Source organism: Talpa europaea (genome assembly GCF_964194135.1).
Source record: "Talpa europaea genome assembly, chromosome: 9".
Classification (NCBI taxonomy): Eukaryota; Metazoa; Chordata; class Mammalia; order Eulipotyphla; family Talpidae; genus Talpa; species Talpa europaea.
Genome location: NC_140076.1, coordinates 33,107,282 through 33,127,410, shown reverse-complemented (window position 1 = coordinate 33,127,410; position 20,129 = coordinate 33,107,282). Strand labels below are relative to the sequence as shown.

Below are 20,129 nucleotides of genomic sequence, written 5' to 3'. Positions count from 1 at the left end.
AAAAATTCTTTTGAGGTTTCTACATAGTATGTTTTCTTAATTGGGCATCATGTGTACAATAAGAAAAAACATTAAAAACTACTTTGAAAAAAATCAAGCATAAAAGATTTCTTTTTAAAAATAGTTGTGATAATGGGTGCGTTTAAAGGCTTATCTTAAAAATTCTTCTGAATGATTTTAAGTAAATCACCTTAATTCAAAAGGAAATTACACTCCCAAAATTTAGAATACCTTTGCATATAACCTTCTCCATAATTATTATCTCCCTGACAAAGACAGGGCTGAGAAAAGAACAAGAGGGTTAAAGCCTTTCTCTGATGTTATAATTTTAACGGTATCTTACTACGGTTCTTTAAATAACTCAAATCTAGAGATTTATACATCTCTGAAAGGCAGTCTTACCAGATTTACAAAAAAGGTGTAAGAGAAACTCAGAAATTGAAAATATACTCAGTACTTAGTAAATTAATATAAATCTTCAACTGTACTACTTCATGATAATACCTAAAACTACATCCAAGGCTATAGTTTCCTCTAGCCCATGGGTCTTCCTGGTAACTTTTTATATAAATCTTATTTACCTCTTCAAGCTTCTTCTCAATCTCCTTAAAAATAAGATTTGCCTTAAATCCATCAACTGCGGAGCTGGTTGGAACAGCCTCAATTTGACGAGTTCTATATGAATGGAGGAAAATAATAAATTTCAATCAATGAAGCTACACAGATACTAGGTCTTTCAACATTACTTTAAAAAAAAAAAGAGATTTATTTATTTATGCATACAAGAGTTGGGGTACAGGCCAGAGATGCAGGGAGTGGGGTGAGAGGATTCACCAGAGACAGAGTAGGGCACAGAACAGGCAGACTGACTGAAATACACTGCTGAGGGGAGCAATGGTAGAGACAGGAGAGGTCTGCTGCACCATGTGGGTTGCTCCCTGGCCAGCCGGGGATCGAACACGTGCTGCAGAGGCTATGGATTGCTTCACAGTACTGTGCTTGCGCCACCAGGGAGGCCCTATATGGTAATTTTCAAAAACACTAAGAAGAGATGCCAAGAGTCTTATCCAAAGGAAGCCTTTATTAAACCCATAGAACAATTAAGTTTTTCTTCCTTTTTTTCCCCACCAAATAATAAATGCTACCTAAGTGCTAGGCAACTCTCTTGAAAATATGGTAAACCAAAGAACTTAGCCTTTATGAAGCTTATTTATGTTAGTGGAGAAGAGAGACAATGTCAAGCAAAAGTTAAAGAAGAAAGAAATAATATAGTTACTATTAAAAAAATAAATCAGATAAAAAAGATAAAGTAGATTTATTTGTGTCAGGTATTCTATTTTAGATAGCCTGAGCAAACAGGCTCACCTTGAAGGAGTTACAGAGAAAGAGAGTACAGGAAAACATCCTGTGGAACCCCACTATCAGAGATCTTGGAGGGAAAAAGTATAAGTCAGTGATGCAAGAGGAAAACCTGAAGGGCATGAGAGAGGAGAAAGAACCCAGGAGAGAAGAGTAAACTAGATCACACCTGCCAAAGGTCAATGACCTCTGGATTTGGTAACATGGAAAAGTACAGATGACTTTGATAAAAGCAATTTTAAGGAAGTGGTAGAAGGCAGGTGGCAGATTATAGTGAATTAAAGTGAATAAGAGAGGAAAACAGAGACGGTGGCTCTTTTGAGACATTACTTTTAGAAAAGAGTGAAATGAAATGGTTTCTTGGGCAGTGGGGTATTAAGGAGTGTTGTTTTTGTTTTAAGACTAACATATGAAACATGTTTGATGACAGCAATGAGACAGCAGAAAGGAGATAGAAGTCTTGAGAAGGTGACAGGAAGAGCTCTAGTGGCTTGTGGCTTCTATTTTTTCAACAAAGTGTAAGGCAAAGTAATCAGCTCAGAATTGAGGGTGGGTGGGGAAAATCTAAGTAACAGAAAAGTGAGCCCATTAGAGGAATTATATTAATATAACAAAGAATAGAAGGTAAGCTTCTGCCATGCTGACACATGTCGCATTCTCAGGGCAAAGAATACTATGCCATGCTTCAATGCCTTTGTCACTGCTGCTCTCTGTGTCTAGAACACCTTTGTTTCAGCAAACTCCATTTACCCTCACAGATCTAGTCAGGGAACTCCTTTTCTGTGATGCCCTTATTAATAAATGTTGGCTTCTCAAGAGCATACACCTTATCTTTTTTAAAAAATCTTTTTATTCTCTGTTTCCAGCACATAATATTCAGTAGTGACTAAATGGAATTGAAATTGCACAGATTCTCCTTACCCAAATCCTAAACTCTTCCTGTTCCACTCACAGTAGAATTATCTATAACATGCCATCTTCTCAGACAAAGTCTGAATTAGTGGCCTGAAATTAAGTGGCCACGACTAGACCCCCACATATCAATTTCCTTTTATTAATGGTCCAACTTTGCAGCTTTTATTCATTGTGCCCTTCTCTGAGTTTGCCACTTCCTATTGACAAAATGATAGCTGATACAGGCAGTCCCCTATAAGAGACCATATTTTGAAATACTAACAGAAATATGAATTTTGATCTTTTCCCCACCTAGCAATATGTAGTGCAATACTCTCATGATGACAGGCAGCAACATTAAGCTGAAGAGTCCAGTCAGTCCAAGATGTGAAAATAAACAACTGATACTCTACAGTGGACTATGTTGCTAATGTTTTCAACTTAAGATATAGTTTCAAATTAGGATGGGTTAATCAGGATGCAGCACTATCATAAGTCACGGAAGATCTATACTTTATGGGGTGGAGTCCAGACAAATGTTCCCATAGGTCAGAGATAGCTCTTCACCTTGCTTGCTTTGTAAAACTCATCGATCTAATGATTACCCAATTTTTCATCCAGATTAGAAAAATAGTTAACATGTAAAGTTTTTGTCAATATTTTCTAAAGTCCCTCATTCCTTACAATTTATTTGATGTGTCCTACTCTAGGGGCACTGACTCTAACAATTTAAACTTGGAAAAGAGATTACTCACATTACCAAAGAATGTTTCTTTTGACTTCTTTATATACAAAGTTCTTTTAGTACAAACCAAATTCTGATTTTTTTTCAATTTAGTTTATACACAAGTTTCCCATAATAAAACTAGTATATAAACTGTTGGAAGGGACTTTGAAGATTAACCAGTAGTATCTTCTATTATGTGTCTGAATTCCCTCTACACTTCTTGAAAGTTTTCATTCTAAAGTTTAGAATACAGGCATTGCTTTAACAGCGATCAGATTGTGGTCAGGTCTGAAGAGGGAATATGACTACCCCCACCTGAGAAGCCCCTGTATTGATTCCTCAGGGCCAAGATGGTGACATTTTGTCTAATGCTTAATGAGATATTTGTTCCTTCCAAGGATGCTGATAACATCAGCACCTGCTAAACGCCTGAGGTGGTTTTATATTGCAATAGTTTTATGATTGACCAACCCTACACTCCCTAGCCCCCAGGTACCCAAGGATGAAGAAACTCTCCCTACTCCTGCATGTTCCCATATTCCTTTCTTTCTTATATAATCTTTCTTGCAATTAAGAGGGCAGCCTTTTCTGAGGATTGACTCTGCTGTCTTCTTGACAAGTTGCCACTAGCTAATAAAACAGTTCCTTTGTGGAAACAATCTTAAGGTTCAGAATCTGGCTTTCTCAGCTCAAGGAATATGACCCGGTTTGGTCAATAACAAGACTAGAAGCACTGAGTAACAAACTACACAAGGGTTTTGGACTTAGACAGATGAGTCAAGTTAGAATCTTAATCAAAACCACTTAAGACTTTTTTTTTTAAAGATTTATTTATTTATTATTTATACAAGCACTGGGTACAGTCAGAAGCGCGGGAGGGTGAGAGAATTCACCAGAGCCAGAGCAGGGAGCAGAGCAGGCAGAAGGGCCGAAGCACACTGCTGAGGGGAGCAGCGGGCGGCAGGAGAGGTCTGCGTGCCATGCGGGACCCTCCTCCGGTGGCTGGGGAGCAGCCGGGGATCGAACCGGCGCTGCAGAGGCTGCAGGCAGCTTCACAACCCAGCGCTCAACCGCTGCACCACCGGGGAGGCCCAAGACTTTTTAGATAAACTGTTTTAACTCTAATCATCAATCTCCTCAGGATTAAGCAAAGAAGTGCAAGTAAAGTACCTAGTGTGTTACAGGACCTCAAAAAATGATTGTTAAAGAACTATTACAATGCAAAAATAAAGAGAACTAACCCATTAAAAAATAGCCAAGGGCCTCCCCAGTGGCGCAGTGGTTGAGCGCTGGGTTGTGAACGAAGCTGCCCGCAGTTCAATCCCTGGCCGCCAGGCGAGGGTCCCACATGGTGCACAGACCTCTCCTGCCGCCCGCTGCTCCCCTCTGCAGCGTACTTCAATCCTTCTGCCTATTCTGCTCCCTGCTCTAGCTCTGGTGAATTCTCTTACCCCCTCCCGCACTTCTGACTGTACCCATCGCTTGTATAAAGAAATAAATCTTAAAAAAAAAAATAGCCAAAAGTTCTAGGTATTTCTCCAAGAAAGATATACAAATGGCCAATAAACACATGAAACAATGCTTTATATCATTAGCCATTGAAGGAATGCAAATCAAAACCACAATGAGGTATCACTTCACAACCACTAGAAATAGCTAAAATTAAAAAGACAATAACAAGTGTTGACAAAGATACAGATAAATTAGAATCCACATGATTGAATATTATTTAGCCATGAAAAGGAACGAATGGCTATATTCATTCCTACAAATGGATGAACCTTGAAAACATTATGCTAAAAGAAAGCAGCAATCACAAAAGACCTCATGCAATATGGAATGTCCAGAAAAGATAAATCTATAGAGATAGAAAGTAGATTACAGGTTGCCAAAGACTGAAAGGAGGAGGGATTGGGGAGTGATTGCTAGTGAGTATGTGTTTCTTTTAAGAGGTGATGAAAATGTTCTAAGGTTGATTGTGATGGTGATAGCACAACTCTATGACATACTAAAAACCACTGAATGTACAATTAAAATGGGTGAACTGGGGATCAAAACAGGGGAAGAAAGAACACAAAGGAATATGGTAATGGATTGCAGATTATATGGTGACAGAACTTTGGGGACTACAATGATGTAGTATGTATTTTAATGATGTATTTTAAATAATAAATAAAAATAAGTCAGACAATCAAAAAATGGATGAATTGTGTGGCATGTGAATTATGTTTCAATAAAGCTATTAAAAATATTTTTTCAGGGTATCCCTGGTGCCTAGGGGTTAAGTCTTAGCACTATCACCATGACAGCCCACTGCAGTGGCCTAAATTCAATCCCTGGCCAGGGAGCTAATCCACATATGGTACAGCAGACCTCTCCTGTCTCTCCCGCTGCTCCCCTTTGCAGTGTATTTCAGTAAATCTGCCTGCTCTGCTCCCCACTCTGTCTCTGGTGAATCCTCTCACCACCCCTACCTTTGGCCTACACCCCAGTTCTTCAAAAAAATTAAATAAAATCTTTTTAAAAATAATCTTTTGAAGTTTAGGAAAAATACAGACAACTCCGCTTTAATCAAATCTTTATCTCTACATGTAATATTTTACCAGTACTCAGTTCCAACCGAGAAATAGTTGGACAGGGCAAAAAGTAAGGTTAATTTATAACCAGCAATTCCCCTTAACCTCAGAACAGGTACATGGTCCCATCATAGACAGAAATCCAGTCAAAGAGCTGAGCATTGAAAGTCAAAAAACCTCACAGGGATATGGTAGAAAACATGACCAGATCCCTTCCTTAGCCAACTTGTGGGCTTCAATGGGTTGGGTATGTTCCCCACTGTATACTAAAGGTTAAAGTTCCTTTTTTCCCAAACCCTTAGGTGATTATTAATCATTTAATAAATAAAACTTTTTTCCAACCACTTACCCAAAGATACAGGAAAGAAGAAAAATGCACAGGGAAATCAGAAACCAACAATGTACTGAGCAACTGTGATGTATGCTAGCTATGTTTCGCTTATTAGTCTTCTAATCCCTGAAGTGGATATTTTCACTCTTTTCTAACTGAGGAAAAGGTAAAGTTAACCTGTTGAAAGCAGGCAATGTGATGGAAAGTTGATGAAGTGCTCTTTTCATCGATTAACAATGTCTTTGTGATAATTCCAATCTATAAAAAAGGGATGCAGCACACAGGTGACATATAAGTAGCTTTACAATTTCATTCTAATCATTAGTTAGAAATGTTAGTCAGTACATTAGTCTAGAGGCAGATATAAATCACATAAGATTTTTGTACGTATTCCTTAAATATCTCCCTTAAATAAAATTAAATATTGTGTGTGTATGTATGTGTGTGTGCATCTCCACTGAGAATGCCTAGGAGTAATAACAGTGAGCATCCAGCTAGCAGCACATTTCGTTTCTAAATACCATTCTCCAGTAACAGCAGGTTGATCTACCTAGAGTGAAATATAGTCATATGATTTTTTGCTAATATATTCTATAGGATACCTTCCAAACGCCTAAGCATAGCATCTGAAGCATTTCCAAACTATGATCCAATCTACTGTCAGCTGCTTCGCCTGTTATCTACACACTACTGATCTATCCCTCTACCCAAACATTTGCAAGACAACATATCCTCTACTCCCAAACACAGCTACTCGCCAAGGCTCCTTATGTTTTCAAATCTCATTACCCGTGTACAGGCCTGGCATACCCTTCCTTTACCCTTCTATTGGGCAATCTTGGTCATCCAAGTTCAAATCTATTTCTTCACAATAATTTCTTTTTCTGGATTGCTACACATTTTGAAAAACTGTTTATCTGCTTTCCTCACATACTCAGAGGGTCATATTTAGAGGCCTAAGCATACAGCAGTTAGTCAATCAAAGCTGGCTAAAGGAGAAAAATAGCAGTAAGGACATTAGATCAGGGTCTCCCTGGTGGCACAAGAGGTTGTCTCAGTTCTATCAAGCTATCACCAGCCACTGAGGCATGGGTTCCATCCCTAACCAGGGAGTTAACCCACATGGTGAAGAAGACCTCTCTGGCTCACCCACTGCTCCCCTCAGCAGTGTATTTCAGTCAATCTGCCTGTTCTGTTCCCTACTCTGTCTCTGTCTCTGTCTCCTCTCAATCCCTCGCCCTCCCACACCTCTGGCCTACACCCAGCTCTTGTATGCATAAATAAATAAAATCAATCAATCAATCTTTTAAGAAAATAAATAAAAATAAGGACATCAGATCATGTGCAGTAGATACTTAAAATTACTTTGATTAAAACAAAACTACAGGGCCTCCCTGGTGGTGTGAGGGGTTAAGCACTGCACTATAAAGCAATCTGCAGCCTCTGCAGCACAAGTTGAATCCCCGGCTGGCCAGGGAGCAACCCACATGGCGAAGCAGACCTCTTCTGTCTCACCTGCTGCTCCCCTCAGCAGTGTATTTCAGTCAGTCTGCCTGTTTTGTTCCCCACTCTGTATCTGGTGAATCTTCTCACCGCCCCCACCCCCTGCCATCTCTGGCCTACCCCAGCTCTTGTATGCATAAATAATCTTAAAAATAAAAATAAAACCAAATGACAATCTTATTTTCAAATTACAATTTGTACCACAGTTATTTTCCCAACTGTGGCCTTTGTAGTGAGATATATTCTATCACTAAAAGGATCAATAACATCTTTCATATTTTCAGCCTACTTCTTTTATCAGTCATAAATATGTCACCTAAACTTTTTCATACTCCATATTCCCCGAAATACCAACACTGGTTAATGTGAATAATTTTATCTCACATTTCATCTCCTGAAAATAAAAGAACTATGATAACTCCATGTTTAAAGTAGAATTTCTTGCTGAAAAATCATAATCTTCTATTCTCAGCAAATTACAAAGCTATACTAATGTGCTCACTATGGCAATCCTTTATAGCTTGGCTTTTCCTCCAAATAAAACTGGATGTTATTTCAGAGAACATTATAGAAACAGTCAGATTGAGGAGGAAACTTAAAATTCACTATTTTTTAATTTGAGTTGATTTAATAAACATTTGTTCACTATGAGAGATATCCTCACAGGGGTGGGAGGAATAAGTCTTAAGTTTCAAGGATTTTATACAAAAAAGGGAATAAAAACAAGCTAAATACACTACAGCTAAACCAATTTAGAGAGGGACCCAAGAAGTACAGAGTTGTGGATATCTAAAAGGAAGAAATGGTTCCTGAGACTGGGCCTTAAAAGAAAGAATTTTTATAATAGAAATTATATTCCAAGAAGTGAAAGAAGACAGAGACTCAAGAGCTTGTAAAATATATCATGGATTCTGTAAATGTGTCTCATTATCTTTGTGGAACCAAAAGTATGAAAAAAATTAATAATTACTAAGAAGTTCAAGAGAAAAAAGAGTGCCAATTAGTGTTGAGAGCTACTACAGCAGGGTTAAAGAGAGTAAGGATGAGAAATAAAGACAAGGATATTTCATAATCTGAGCATTGGTGGCCTTATCTGACCTCAATGAAGTCAGAAAATAGACTAAGATACTTCAGTATGGAAAAACAAAAGTGGTTCGATATAAAAGACTCACTGTGAAAGAGAACAATTAAGGCAAGAAGAAAAACAGATCTTCAGAACAGGGAAAACCTAAACATGTTTGCTGACAGTGGGAATGGATCCAATGGAAAGGCAAAGATGGAAAGATTTTTCAAAAAAAGGAATGTGAAAGGATAATATCTGGAACAAAGCTATGAAAAGAAGTGATTAGAAATAATAGCATGCAAAGAGGAAAGAAAGCTGGGTCTAGAAAGAGGGACTATTATTCCTCTGGGAAAGCAGAGCATTTCTCTGAGAAAAGAGAAAGGAAGTTGAGGTATTCTGTAAGGTTTAGGAAAGAAAGTGCTCAGAGATTTGAGAGGCACACAGACACTTATTTGATAGAAAGGCAGAAAATCAACAAGGGAAATAAAAAGGATTGAAGCAGCAGTGACAGCTTAGCTGGTTTCAGAAACATAAATTTACAGAAATCCATTCTGCGGATTCGGTGACTTTTTCCAAACAAACTCAGAAGCCTGGGAGGCTATGAGAAGAAAGTAAACCGTGGGAAAGGAAAGCAAAAAGTGACTTGCCTAAATTAAAATTACTCAGTTTGGCAGGGGTTGAGACCAGTACCCAGCCAGCTTGGGTTTTTAATTCACCATTCTCTTTTGACCATGCTGCCTCCCTTTTGAACAAAATTTTCCTAAGGCTGGTTAAATTTAAAAGCTAATGGTGAGTTTAAAAGTGTTAAAGTCATGCCATTAAAACAACTGTAATGAGATACTTATTCTTTGAATAATAAGACAATAAAATTAGGGCTTTTTTTCTGCCATCATTAGTTGTAAAAAGTCAGAACCATTCGCTGCCAGAAAAAAATAGGATGCCCCTTACCTGGCGGCTTCAGGAAAACCCATCTTGTACAGCGTGACAACTACAGCTCCTCCAAGGCCTATATTATGCTGAAGAGCAACCTTTGCACCAGGAACCTGCCTTTTTCCGGCTTCCCCTCTCAGCTGCCAGCAGAGTTCAGCACACTGAGCCAGACCTAACAAATCAAACACAGAGCAGCCAGATACATTGGTTTATAAAGTGGCCGCATCAGCTTTCACAAGACAGCAAAAGGCTAACTTTTAATTGTGATTTTTAATAAAAACACTTAATTAAGCCCACATATTAAAACCTAAATAATAAATTTTCTTAAATGCACTGATGGTTTTTGCACGTATTTTCCCCCTAAATAATCTCAGTATTTAGACATTATCCAGGCCTAAGAAATTCTCTGCACTCTTTAAAAAATTTATCCAAGCTGTCATTTTCTGACCATGTTGAAAGAGAAAACACTGAATATACTGTTCTGTGGTCTGCATTATAAAAATAATTACTAATTTTATCATATATAATGTATCAAAAGAGAAATGTAGGATTTGGGAATTCATAAAAATTCCCCAAAAAGGAGGAATTTTCCCATTATTTTTCCCAAATAGATCCCAAGAAAGATCAACTGTATTTCAGAGTTATTCACAGGTATTCACAAAAATAATCTCTAGAATCACAAAAATAACATTTTGTCCCCTGGTAATAAAATCAAAGTTTTTTAGAGCTGGATAAGAACTTAAGGATGCAAATACTGTTCTCAGTTCTCCAGAACTCCCATCCCTCCTGACCAGTTCATCCAGTTCCTCAGAACCAGTTCCAAACTGATAATCAGTGCCTGAGATGTGGGATAAGAACAGGAAGGAAAGAGGATGACAGAACTCTCCAGGTTCTATCTAAAAGAAGGCCAGGGGGCCTCCCCGGTGGCGCAGCGGTTGAGCGCTGGGTTGCGAAGCTGCCCGCGGCCTCTGCGGCTCCGGCGCCGGTTCGATCCCCGGCTGCTCCCCGGCCACCAGAGGAGGATCCCACATGGTGCGCAGACCTCTCCTGCAGTGCCCGCTGCTCCCCTCAGCAGTGTACTTCAGTCCTTCTGCCTGCTCTGCTCCCCCCGCTGCTCCCCTCAGCAGTGTACTTCAGTCCTTCTGCCTGCTCTGCTCCCCGCTCTGGCTCTGGTGAATTCTCTCACCCTCCCACGCTTCTGACTGTACCCAGTGCATGTATAAACAAAACAAACAAACAAAATAAATAAATAAATAAATAAACAAAAGAAGGCCAGATGAGGATTTACAGAATTCAAACAAAAAGGCAGATGACTTTATAATGGGGTAGTCTAACAAAAATGGGCTGAAGAGAGTATTAGGCCCATCAGAGATTTCAGAGGACATCTCTGGGTCAAACCCAGAAAAACTGATACCAGAGGAATGACAAAGACCAGGGAGGAGGTCCTGCGAAAAGTTTCGTAATTTTCCCCTCTGGGGAAATGAAAAAGTCCATAGGATCTGAAGAGCCCTATTTATTTTGGCAAACAAACTACTCTAGTGTTGGGTGTGACAATGAGAAAGGCTATGAAATGGTGCACAGTTTCACAAAGTCCTGTGTTTTTCTAATATTAAGGAGGAAGGACAAACTGAATGATTCTACTAATCCAAACTTTGAGGCAATTGATTTACTAGATATTGGTATCTGCCATAACAAAAAGCTCAAATGTTTAACAAACTTGTAAGACACCAAAAAAAATGTATTTGAACTGGTCTTACATATACATGGGTGGAAAATATTGATAGTTTTCTTCCCAGAAGCATAATTAACACATAGTTTACAAATAACTGAGAAAAAATTCAACCTCACCTTGATCAAATCAAACAGAACGATACAATTTTTAACCAATCAAACGAACAAGGATGTTTAAAAATGGGACTAATCAACGCTGGGGAAACTACAGCAAGAGAGCCATCTCCATTCAATATTGGCAAAAGTTCTAACCAATACAACCTTTTTGGAAAGCAATGTGTAAAATTAGTAAGAGGCCTTGGAAGTCATTCTATGGAAATAAGCATAGACAACTTAATACACACAGCTATCAGTTCAGGACATTGTTATAATAGGGAAAGCCTACATAATCCAGATGTAAAATAAATAGTTATGAAAACTATGAGCTATCCATGTAACAAGTATTATGTTCCTATTTTAAAATAATTTTTAAAAGTTTTACAGAAGATGTTTAAAAAGAGGTTTGTTGTAAAGCATTATAGGAAAGACTTATGATATAATCATAGTAAAAAATGCAAGGAGCCAGTGAGATGTTCATCGACCCATCCACCCAAAAAATATTTATTGAATTCCTATTATACACCAGACACTGCATAAAGGCTCAGAAGATCCAGCAAGAAATAAGAGAGGCATGATCTTTTTGCTCAGGAATAGTCTGAGATATAGAGATGTGGGTATTTACAACACAGTCTGATAATGTCATCAGAGGCATTACCACAAACATATAGAAGAGGATACCTAGCATAGTTTGCCAGGCCAAGGAATCATTCCCATATGAACAAAGAACTATCTAAATTGAATCCTACAAATAGAGAGCTAGTCAGACAAAAAGGAGGAAAAAATGCTTCAAGGAGATGAGCATATATGCAGAGAAGGAACATGGGGTGCTATGTTAAATCAGCCAAAGCAGATTTCAGAGCAAAGACTTGCCAGGAAAAGGTCATAAATGATAATGGGGAAAATAAAGAACTGTATTAACAGATGATATGAATTGCCTATACAAAATTTTTATTTACTTTTTATATCCTAAAAGGAGAGGTTTATTTTTAGAAAGGAAAGGAGAAGATGTTTGCATATAGTTTTATATGGTTTTTCTAAGTGGAAAATTTATTTTTTTTTAATTTTCTTTTAAAGATTTATTTATTTATGCATGCAAGAACTGGGGTGTAAGCCAAAGGTGCGTGGGGTGAGAGGATTCACCAGATAGAGTGGGGAGCAGAACAGGCAGATGTACTGAAATACACTGCTGAGGTAAGCAGGGGGCGAGACAGGCGAGGTCTGCTTCCCTGTGTGGGTTGCTCCCTGACCAGGGGATCAAACTCATACTGCAGTGGCTATCAATAGCTTGACAGCAATGTCTTTAACCCCTGTTCCACCAGGGAGGCCCAATTAGAAAATTTAAAAGGAATTCATGTTTTTAAACTGACAATGAACAAAAGAATATCCTGTTCGAATGCTTAAATCTTGTTCTTTTATTATGAATATTGTTATGGCAGCTTGAAGCTTTTTTTTTTTTTTCCACCCCAGATCTGAGCAAGTTAATAAGAAACCAACATTTTGGAACATAAACTTTAAAGCTAATTCTCCAATACTGATTTCCCACTAAGGTAGCAATATCTTACAATTAAACTAAAACCATTTACAGAAAAGAACCTTACATCCTCATCACCCCATTTTAATTCAGCATGTTTTGGAAGCATTGATTTGACCATTTTCTGATTCTTTCAGAATTTCTATTGCAGTCTGTTATCCAAGAAACTAGGGTAAAAATATTTAAACTACTCAGAACTGTCATTCTGATACATTTTCCAGGAGTCGGAATTCTTTCTTGGGATACAATTAATGGCCAAATGTCAGACTTAAAGTATATTCAAATGTTTGTATGCAGCAAGTAAACATTTACTTTTCAATAATTCCTCATCCTTAGTCAGAACACCAATCAAGTCATTAAGATTTATAAGTTTTTCCCTCAACATACTACACCACCACTACTAAATACTATCCCTCAAAGACTGATGGCTAGGGGAAATTTTTACCAATACCATGGACTCTCTTTGAAGTATTTAAAAAGTATTTAAAAAGTACATAAATTCCATCTTTGGGGAGGTTTTAAGTCAGCTTTATAATTTCCAGGGAAAAGAACTAGATGACTTGCCAAGATTGGCAAAATTGTTACGTAAGATTTTTTAAATTATTTCTTCTAAATCCAGTGTCAACAAGGTCACAGAAAAAGTAACACTCTCATATTCCATTGTTGAGAATAAACATTAGCAAAACATTAGCAAAATCTTTTTTGAAGAAAATTTTACCAATTTTTATGTATGTACCACTCTTTGACATGGTGCGTCCACTCTTTGGAATTTATCCTATGGGTATACTTGCAAAAATATGCAAAGACTCGAGGAAGCTTACTGGAGCATTGTTTACAATACCAAACTTAATACATTTTATATGTCTCCCAATAAGTAAGAAACTAGGGAAATGTCTTGCAATGCGAATATTAAAACATGAGATACTAAAAAGAATTACAAATTACTTGCAAGCGATAATATGAAAACACATTCAAGATGTAAGTAAAAAATGCAGTCTGTTTTTTCTCCTACCTGTAATTTTTGAAATCACATTTTAATGATTTGTCATTCATTCATTTACACTCATTTGGGGAGTACAACTTCACCCCTCAACATGTGCACATGCTTCACTTGCCCTCTACCGAAGCTCCACTGCCAATATACTATTTATGTGACTTTTTTATTCTATTTTTTCTGAATGTGATACACACATAAGAACATATACAGAGAGAGAAAGATTCTATAAACACACATTTACATATGTATTTGTACAATATAACAATTTTTTGAAAAATACAAAGGTATTCAAAGGGATTGACTGTGAGGAATAGAACTAAGAATAAGGATAAAGAGAAGGACTTCTTAAATGTTAAAATTTGCCATCCAGCTATAATATTAAAAAGCTTATCTTTTTCTTTAAAGATTTATTTATTTATGCATACAAGAACTGGGGTATAAGCAAGAGGTGTCGGGGGTGGGTGGATTCACCAGAGACAGAGTGGGGAGCAGAACAGGCAGATGTACTGAAATACACTGCTGAGGGGAGCAGCGGGCAAGTCAGGAGAGCTCTGCTGAGCTATGTGGGTAGCTCCCTGGCTGGCTGGGGATTGAACTCGTGCTATAGTGGCTGCAGATAGCTTCATAGGTTGCGTCTTAACCCCTTGCACCTCCAAGGAGGTCCTAAAAAGCATATCTTTGGAAAACTATTTGGCAGTGTCTTATAAAGTTAAACATGCGGAGCCTCCCTGGTAGCTCAAGTGGTTAAGTCTCAGCACTATGAAGCTATCCGCAGCCATTGCCAGGGAGCTAACCCACATTGCCCAGCAGACATCTCCTGTCTCACCTGTTGCTCTCCTCAGCAGTGTATTTCAGTCTATCCACCTATTCTGCTCCCCACTCTGTCTCTGGTGAATCCTCTCACACACACACCCCCCTCTGGCCTACACCCCAGCTCTTGTATGCATAAATAAATCTTTAAAAAAATAAATTAAATTAAACATGCATCTGCCCTATGATCCAGCAATTCTACTCTGAGTTATTTAACTCAAGAAAATGAAAAAAGTATGTCTATAAACAGACTTGTACAAAAAGTTAATAGCAGCCTTATCTGTAACAGCCCCAAAGAAAAAGAACTCAAATGTCTATCAACAGAAGGATGAATAAACAAAGTGGTATATATAAACAATAGGATACTACTTAGCGATAAAAAAGAATGAATTATTGATATGGGAATAATCTGGAAGAAACTTACATTCTACTGAGTTAAAGAAGCCATACACAAAGGAGTACATATATATACTATGTGGTTCCATTTCTATGAAGTTCTAGAATCAGCAAAACTAGTCTAATGTGGTTGATTAGCCTGGTTGTAGGGGGAGGAGTTAGAAAATGGGAGAAAGGGAAGCCATAATCTATGATTATGGAAATGTCCTGTATCTTGTTTTAACTGGTAGCTACATGATGTACACAACAATCAAAACCAATCATTTAAAATTTATAATTCAATGCTTTTTATATGTACAGATATGTTTAACCATCACTATAATCAATTCAGAAAGTACTCATTACAACAAAAAGAAATCCAGCATACTCTTCAGCTATTCCTCTCCTATCTCCTTCAGTCCTATGCAAATACTAATATACTTGCTGTCTCTATAAATTTGCCTATTTTGGACATTCCATATGAATGAGATCATGTAACATGTGATCTTTTCTGACTACCTTCTTTAACATAGCAAAATATTTTCAAGGTTTAAGGTTTATGTTGTAGCATGGGCCAGCACTTCATTTCTTTTATGGTGGAAAATATTCCATTATATGAATATAGCGCATTTTGTTTATCCAGTCATCAGGAGATGGCAGACATCTAGGCTATTTCCACCTTTTGGTTATTATAAATAATGCGGCTAATATAAACAATTGGGATTTTGTGAGAACTGTACATTTTATTTATATGCCAATTTTAAGAAAAAAATAGGGATATGAAAAATCATACTATTACTATAAAGCATGATTTCTGAGTCTTTTAGTGGAAAGCAGAACAAAAGTATCTCAGAATGGCAAACAAATCAATTAAAATAAAAATATGCTCTTTCAAGGAGGAATAAAGTGTCATTAAAAAACAATTAAGTGAAAGCTCACATTCATCTCCTGGTGAAACAGAAGTTTCCTATATGAGAGTGAGCAAGCAGTCTGAAAGGAGAAATTAAATCACCATCTCAAATACTAACTGTAATTCTTTAATGCTTCAATGACCATACCACACAAATATTTATTATCACCCCAACTTCTCTATGTCCCATTAGCAATAACAACATTCAAGTATGACCTAATTCTTTTGAGGGATAAAGGAAACAGTTTAGTCTATTTACCAAAGACAGAAATATAGTTTAAAAGTAATGTCTGTGTGGCACTGGGCACAATATTTACACAGGGACACTGTTGCCTTGGGACCAATCATACTAAAAGGAAAATTATTTTCTTTATAAATTAAGACCGTTCTTTTCCTAAAATGGTTATAAATTGTTTCTCACACTATGATATAAACAAGGACTTTATTATTACCACCAGTTAACTGGCTACATTAATGGTTTCCTTTGTAGAAATGGTAGGAGGAAAATACTAACATTTATTGTGTTCCTACTTTGTTTTGAGGATTCTGCTATATACTTTACATATACATATTTCCTTATTGAACCCACAAAACAACCACATAAGGAAGATTTTATTCCCATTTTACGGTGTTCTAGTTTGTCAGGAATATGTCAGCTCTTTTCAAACACCATTATGAACATCTCATTCCCATTTTTTCCTTTAACTTTTTTTTTAAAGATTTATTTATTTATGCATACAAGAGCTGGGGTGCAGGATCTCCCTGGTGCGCAGGTGGTTGAGCACAGCGTTGTGAAGCTGTCAGCAGCCTCTGCAGTGCCGGTTCGATCTCCACCAGCCGCGGAGGTACCCACATGGCGCAGCAGACCTCTCCTGTCTCTCCTGCTGCTCCCCGCAGCAGTGTATTTTGGCCAATTTGCCTGTTCTGTTCCCCGCTCTGTTTCTGGTGCATCCTCTCACCCTCTCCCACATCTGGCCTGTACTCTGGTTCTTGTATAAATAAATCTTAAAAAAAAAAAACAAAAAACAAGAGCTGGGGTGTAGGCCAGAGGTGCAGGGTGTAGAGTGAGAGGATTCACCAGAGACAGAATGGGGAGCAGAACAGGCAGACTGACTGACTGAAATACACTGCTGAGGGGAGCAATGTGGGTGAGACAGGAGAGGTCTGCTGTGCCATATGGGTTGCCTCCCTGGCCAGGAATTGAACTCATGCTGCAACAGCTGCGGATTGCTTCATTGTGCTGATGCTTAACCCCTTGCACCATAAAGGAAGTCCTTTTCCTTTAACTTTTTTAGTTGATTTGTTCTTTGCCCAATTGTTATTGGCAACTCACGCAGCTATGTTGTTAAAATAGTTGTTGCTGATTGTTCTCAACAAATGACTCTGGGGACAAACTTTCCACGAGTAAGTTCTCAGTTACACAAAGACAAGACTTTCATACTAGGGAACTGTCAGATAGGTCAAAAAAAAGCATACCTCAGAGATATTGTGGGTTTGGTTTCAGACCACCACAATAAAGTAAACATCACAATAAAGTGAATCATAAATTTTCTGATTTCTCAATACATTTAAAAGTTATGTTTACACTATAATTCTGATCTTTTGTAATACCAATGTATATAAATTTATTTAAAAATATTTCATTACTGAAAAGTGCTAACTATCCTCTGAGCCTTCAGCAAATTGCAATCTCTTCACTAGTATATTAATTTGTAAAAAAAAAAAAACCAAACACATATGCAAAGCACAACAAAGAAAAGTACAATGAAACAAGGTATGCTTGCAATGACACTTCTCTTGATTATGACTGTTTCAACTCTTTTCTACTCCTCCAATGCTAGCTAGACTGCTTATTTTCACCATGTTTAGCAGACTGTTGGTTTTCAAAGCTACCATGGAACTGGGGAAAAGGCAGTGGTATTAGAGCAAGTCAAAATGCCACAAAGCTTACTGTTCTTACGGAAATTTAGCTGTTTGTTTGTTTTTAATAAATATTCCCCCCAGATAGTTGTAAGCCTTTGGTTAATTTTCAAAGTTCTGAAAAAAATTTTCCGGCACTCTTGGTATTTTTATAAAGAGTATTTTCAGATGTTGTTATTTTGCCACTCCCAATGAAGTCATTCTAATTCCCCTCATTTTTAGGTTTCTTTATTAGATTATTTAGAGCATTTTAGTAGTAGTATTTTGTGGGGATTATAATATATTTAGAAATACATGTATTATAACACACAAATAAGAAAAGGAGATGAATGAATGGAAAAATACACTGTTGCAAAAATATCTCACATTATATGTGAAGTGGTATAGCATTATTTGAAGGTAGAATGTGATAAACTAAAGATGCATGTGGCAAATCTTAGAGCAACTACCAGAGAATGAGAAAAAGAAAAATTCAAGAAGAGAAAAAGTAAAATGCTAAACAATACCCAATTAACAAAATGATAGCATGGAAAAGAGAGAAAAAAAAAGTAAAAAATAAGACAAAACAAATTGCAAGGTTTCACATTATAATGCAACTATCTATGTACATATTTGTCTCTCTTACTCTCATGTAATCTACTTTTCTGTGTTAGATCATAAGCTTACTAAATTTGAGTGATAAAGTAAAATAAATAAAGTTAATTGCTATAATGAAAAAATTATTAATGATAATATTTGTATTTTGGAATTTAAGAATTTATAAAATTTTAATCAATAAGACAATTAGGAAAGAATAAAACTTACCTATCTTTATAAAAATAAATCACAGAATTTTAGTATTAAGTTACTTAAGAAATTCTTTGTACAATTTCATTTTAAAATTAAGGAAACTAAGTGTCAGAGTGATTAATTAACTTCTAGTTCAGTTCTACCAAGATAAAATGCCAAAAACATACAACTATGTGCTGAATTCAAATGATTCTTTTTTTTTAAATGTTTCTTTCTTTTTTTTTTGCATAGATGAACTAGGGTGTAGTAGGCCAGAGGTGTAGGGATAAGAGGATTCACCAAAGAGAATGGGGAGCAGAACAGGCAGATGCACTAAAATACACTGCTAAAGGGACTATCAGGACAGGAGAGGTGTGCTGCACCTGGCCAGGATAGAACTCAGGCCATAGTGGTGACAAAGCTGAGACTTAATCCCTAGGCCACCAGGGAGGCCCTCAAATGATTCTTGTCTAACAGGTCTAACAAGTTCTACATTTGAAAACATGTTGCTAATTAAGCAGTACACCTGTTTGAAAATAACCAAACGTTTAGAAATACATTGTTGGATTTAATTATTAAATTCTCATCAACTAATCAAAATTGAAGTGTACTGTACTTAAGGAAAATAAAATATACCATGGCTAAACATTTTTTTATTTTAATATATTTTATTTTATATAATTCTTAAATCATTTTTCATTTTTGCACAATGTATGCATTTTCATTTTGGTTATATTCCCCATATAATTCTCACCCCCCCTTATCTGACCCACCTAAACATTCATTTTATATTTTTTTTTTAGCATGGGGAAATTTTTTTTTTAATTTTTTTATTTTAACATTTATCAATTTTTTTACTTTTTTTAGACAATATTTGCTTCCCCCCACCCCCTCAGATTGAGTCCCCATTGAATCTCCTTCCCCAAGGCACTCATGCACCATCACCACAGTCCCCTGTGCTCCTCCCTCCCTCCCTCTCACCCCTCTCCCTCTTCCTCCCCTGCAGGATGTCTCTGGTTTACAATTGTCTGTTTTTGCTTTCTTGTGGTTTGTACTGTAATTATTATTTTTTCACACTGATGTCCTATTTGGTTCCCCTCTATTCCTGTTATAAGTGAAACCATCCGAAATTTTTCTTTTCTTTCTGGCTTATTTCACTGAGCATTATTCCTTCTAGCTCCATCCACGTTGCTATGAATGGCATGAGTTTATCTTTTTTGATTGCTGAATAATATTCCATTGTGTATGTATACCACATCTTCTTGATCCAGTCATGTATTTTTGGGCATTTGGGTTGTTTCCAGGTTTTGCCTATTATAAATAGTGCTGCAATAAACATAGGGGTACAGGTGCTCTTTTGAATCATGGTTTTTGTGTCCTTTGGGTAGATCCCTAGTAGTGGAATTGCTGGATCATATGGTAGCTCCATTTTTAGTAGATTGAGGACCCTCCAGATAGCTTTCCACAGTGGTTGGATCAGTTTGCACTCCCACCAGCAATGTAGGAGAGTTCCTTTTTCACTGCATCCTCACCAGTATTTGTTGTTGCTTGTTTCTTTGATATGTGCCATTCTTACTGGTGTAAGGTGGTATCTCAGTGTGGTTT

The 20,129-nt window shown here is 37.1% G+C and overlaps 1 protein-coding gene across 1 annotated transcript in view; it reads right to left on the bottom strand.

The window, feature by feature from the left end:
* Positions 1-20,129, bottom strand: part of SCP2 (sterol carrier protein 2) — a gene marked incomplete at its 3' end in the record, with an annotated part of 82,856 nt that overhangs the window by 18,519 nt on the left and 44,208 nt on the right. Inside the window, exons 11-12 of the mRNA XM_084242917.1 lie at positions 9,402-9,555; positions 582-675 (exon numbers count right to left, since the gene is read on the bottom strand). Of these exons, the coding sequence (XP_084099043.1) occupies positions 582-675; positions 9,402-9,555 (248 nt within the window). The remainder of the gene's footprint in view (positions 1-581; positions 676-9,401; positions 9,556-20,129) is intronic.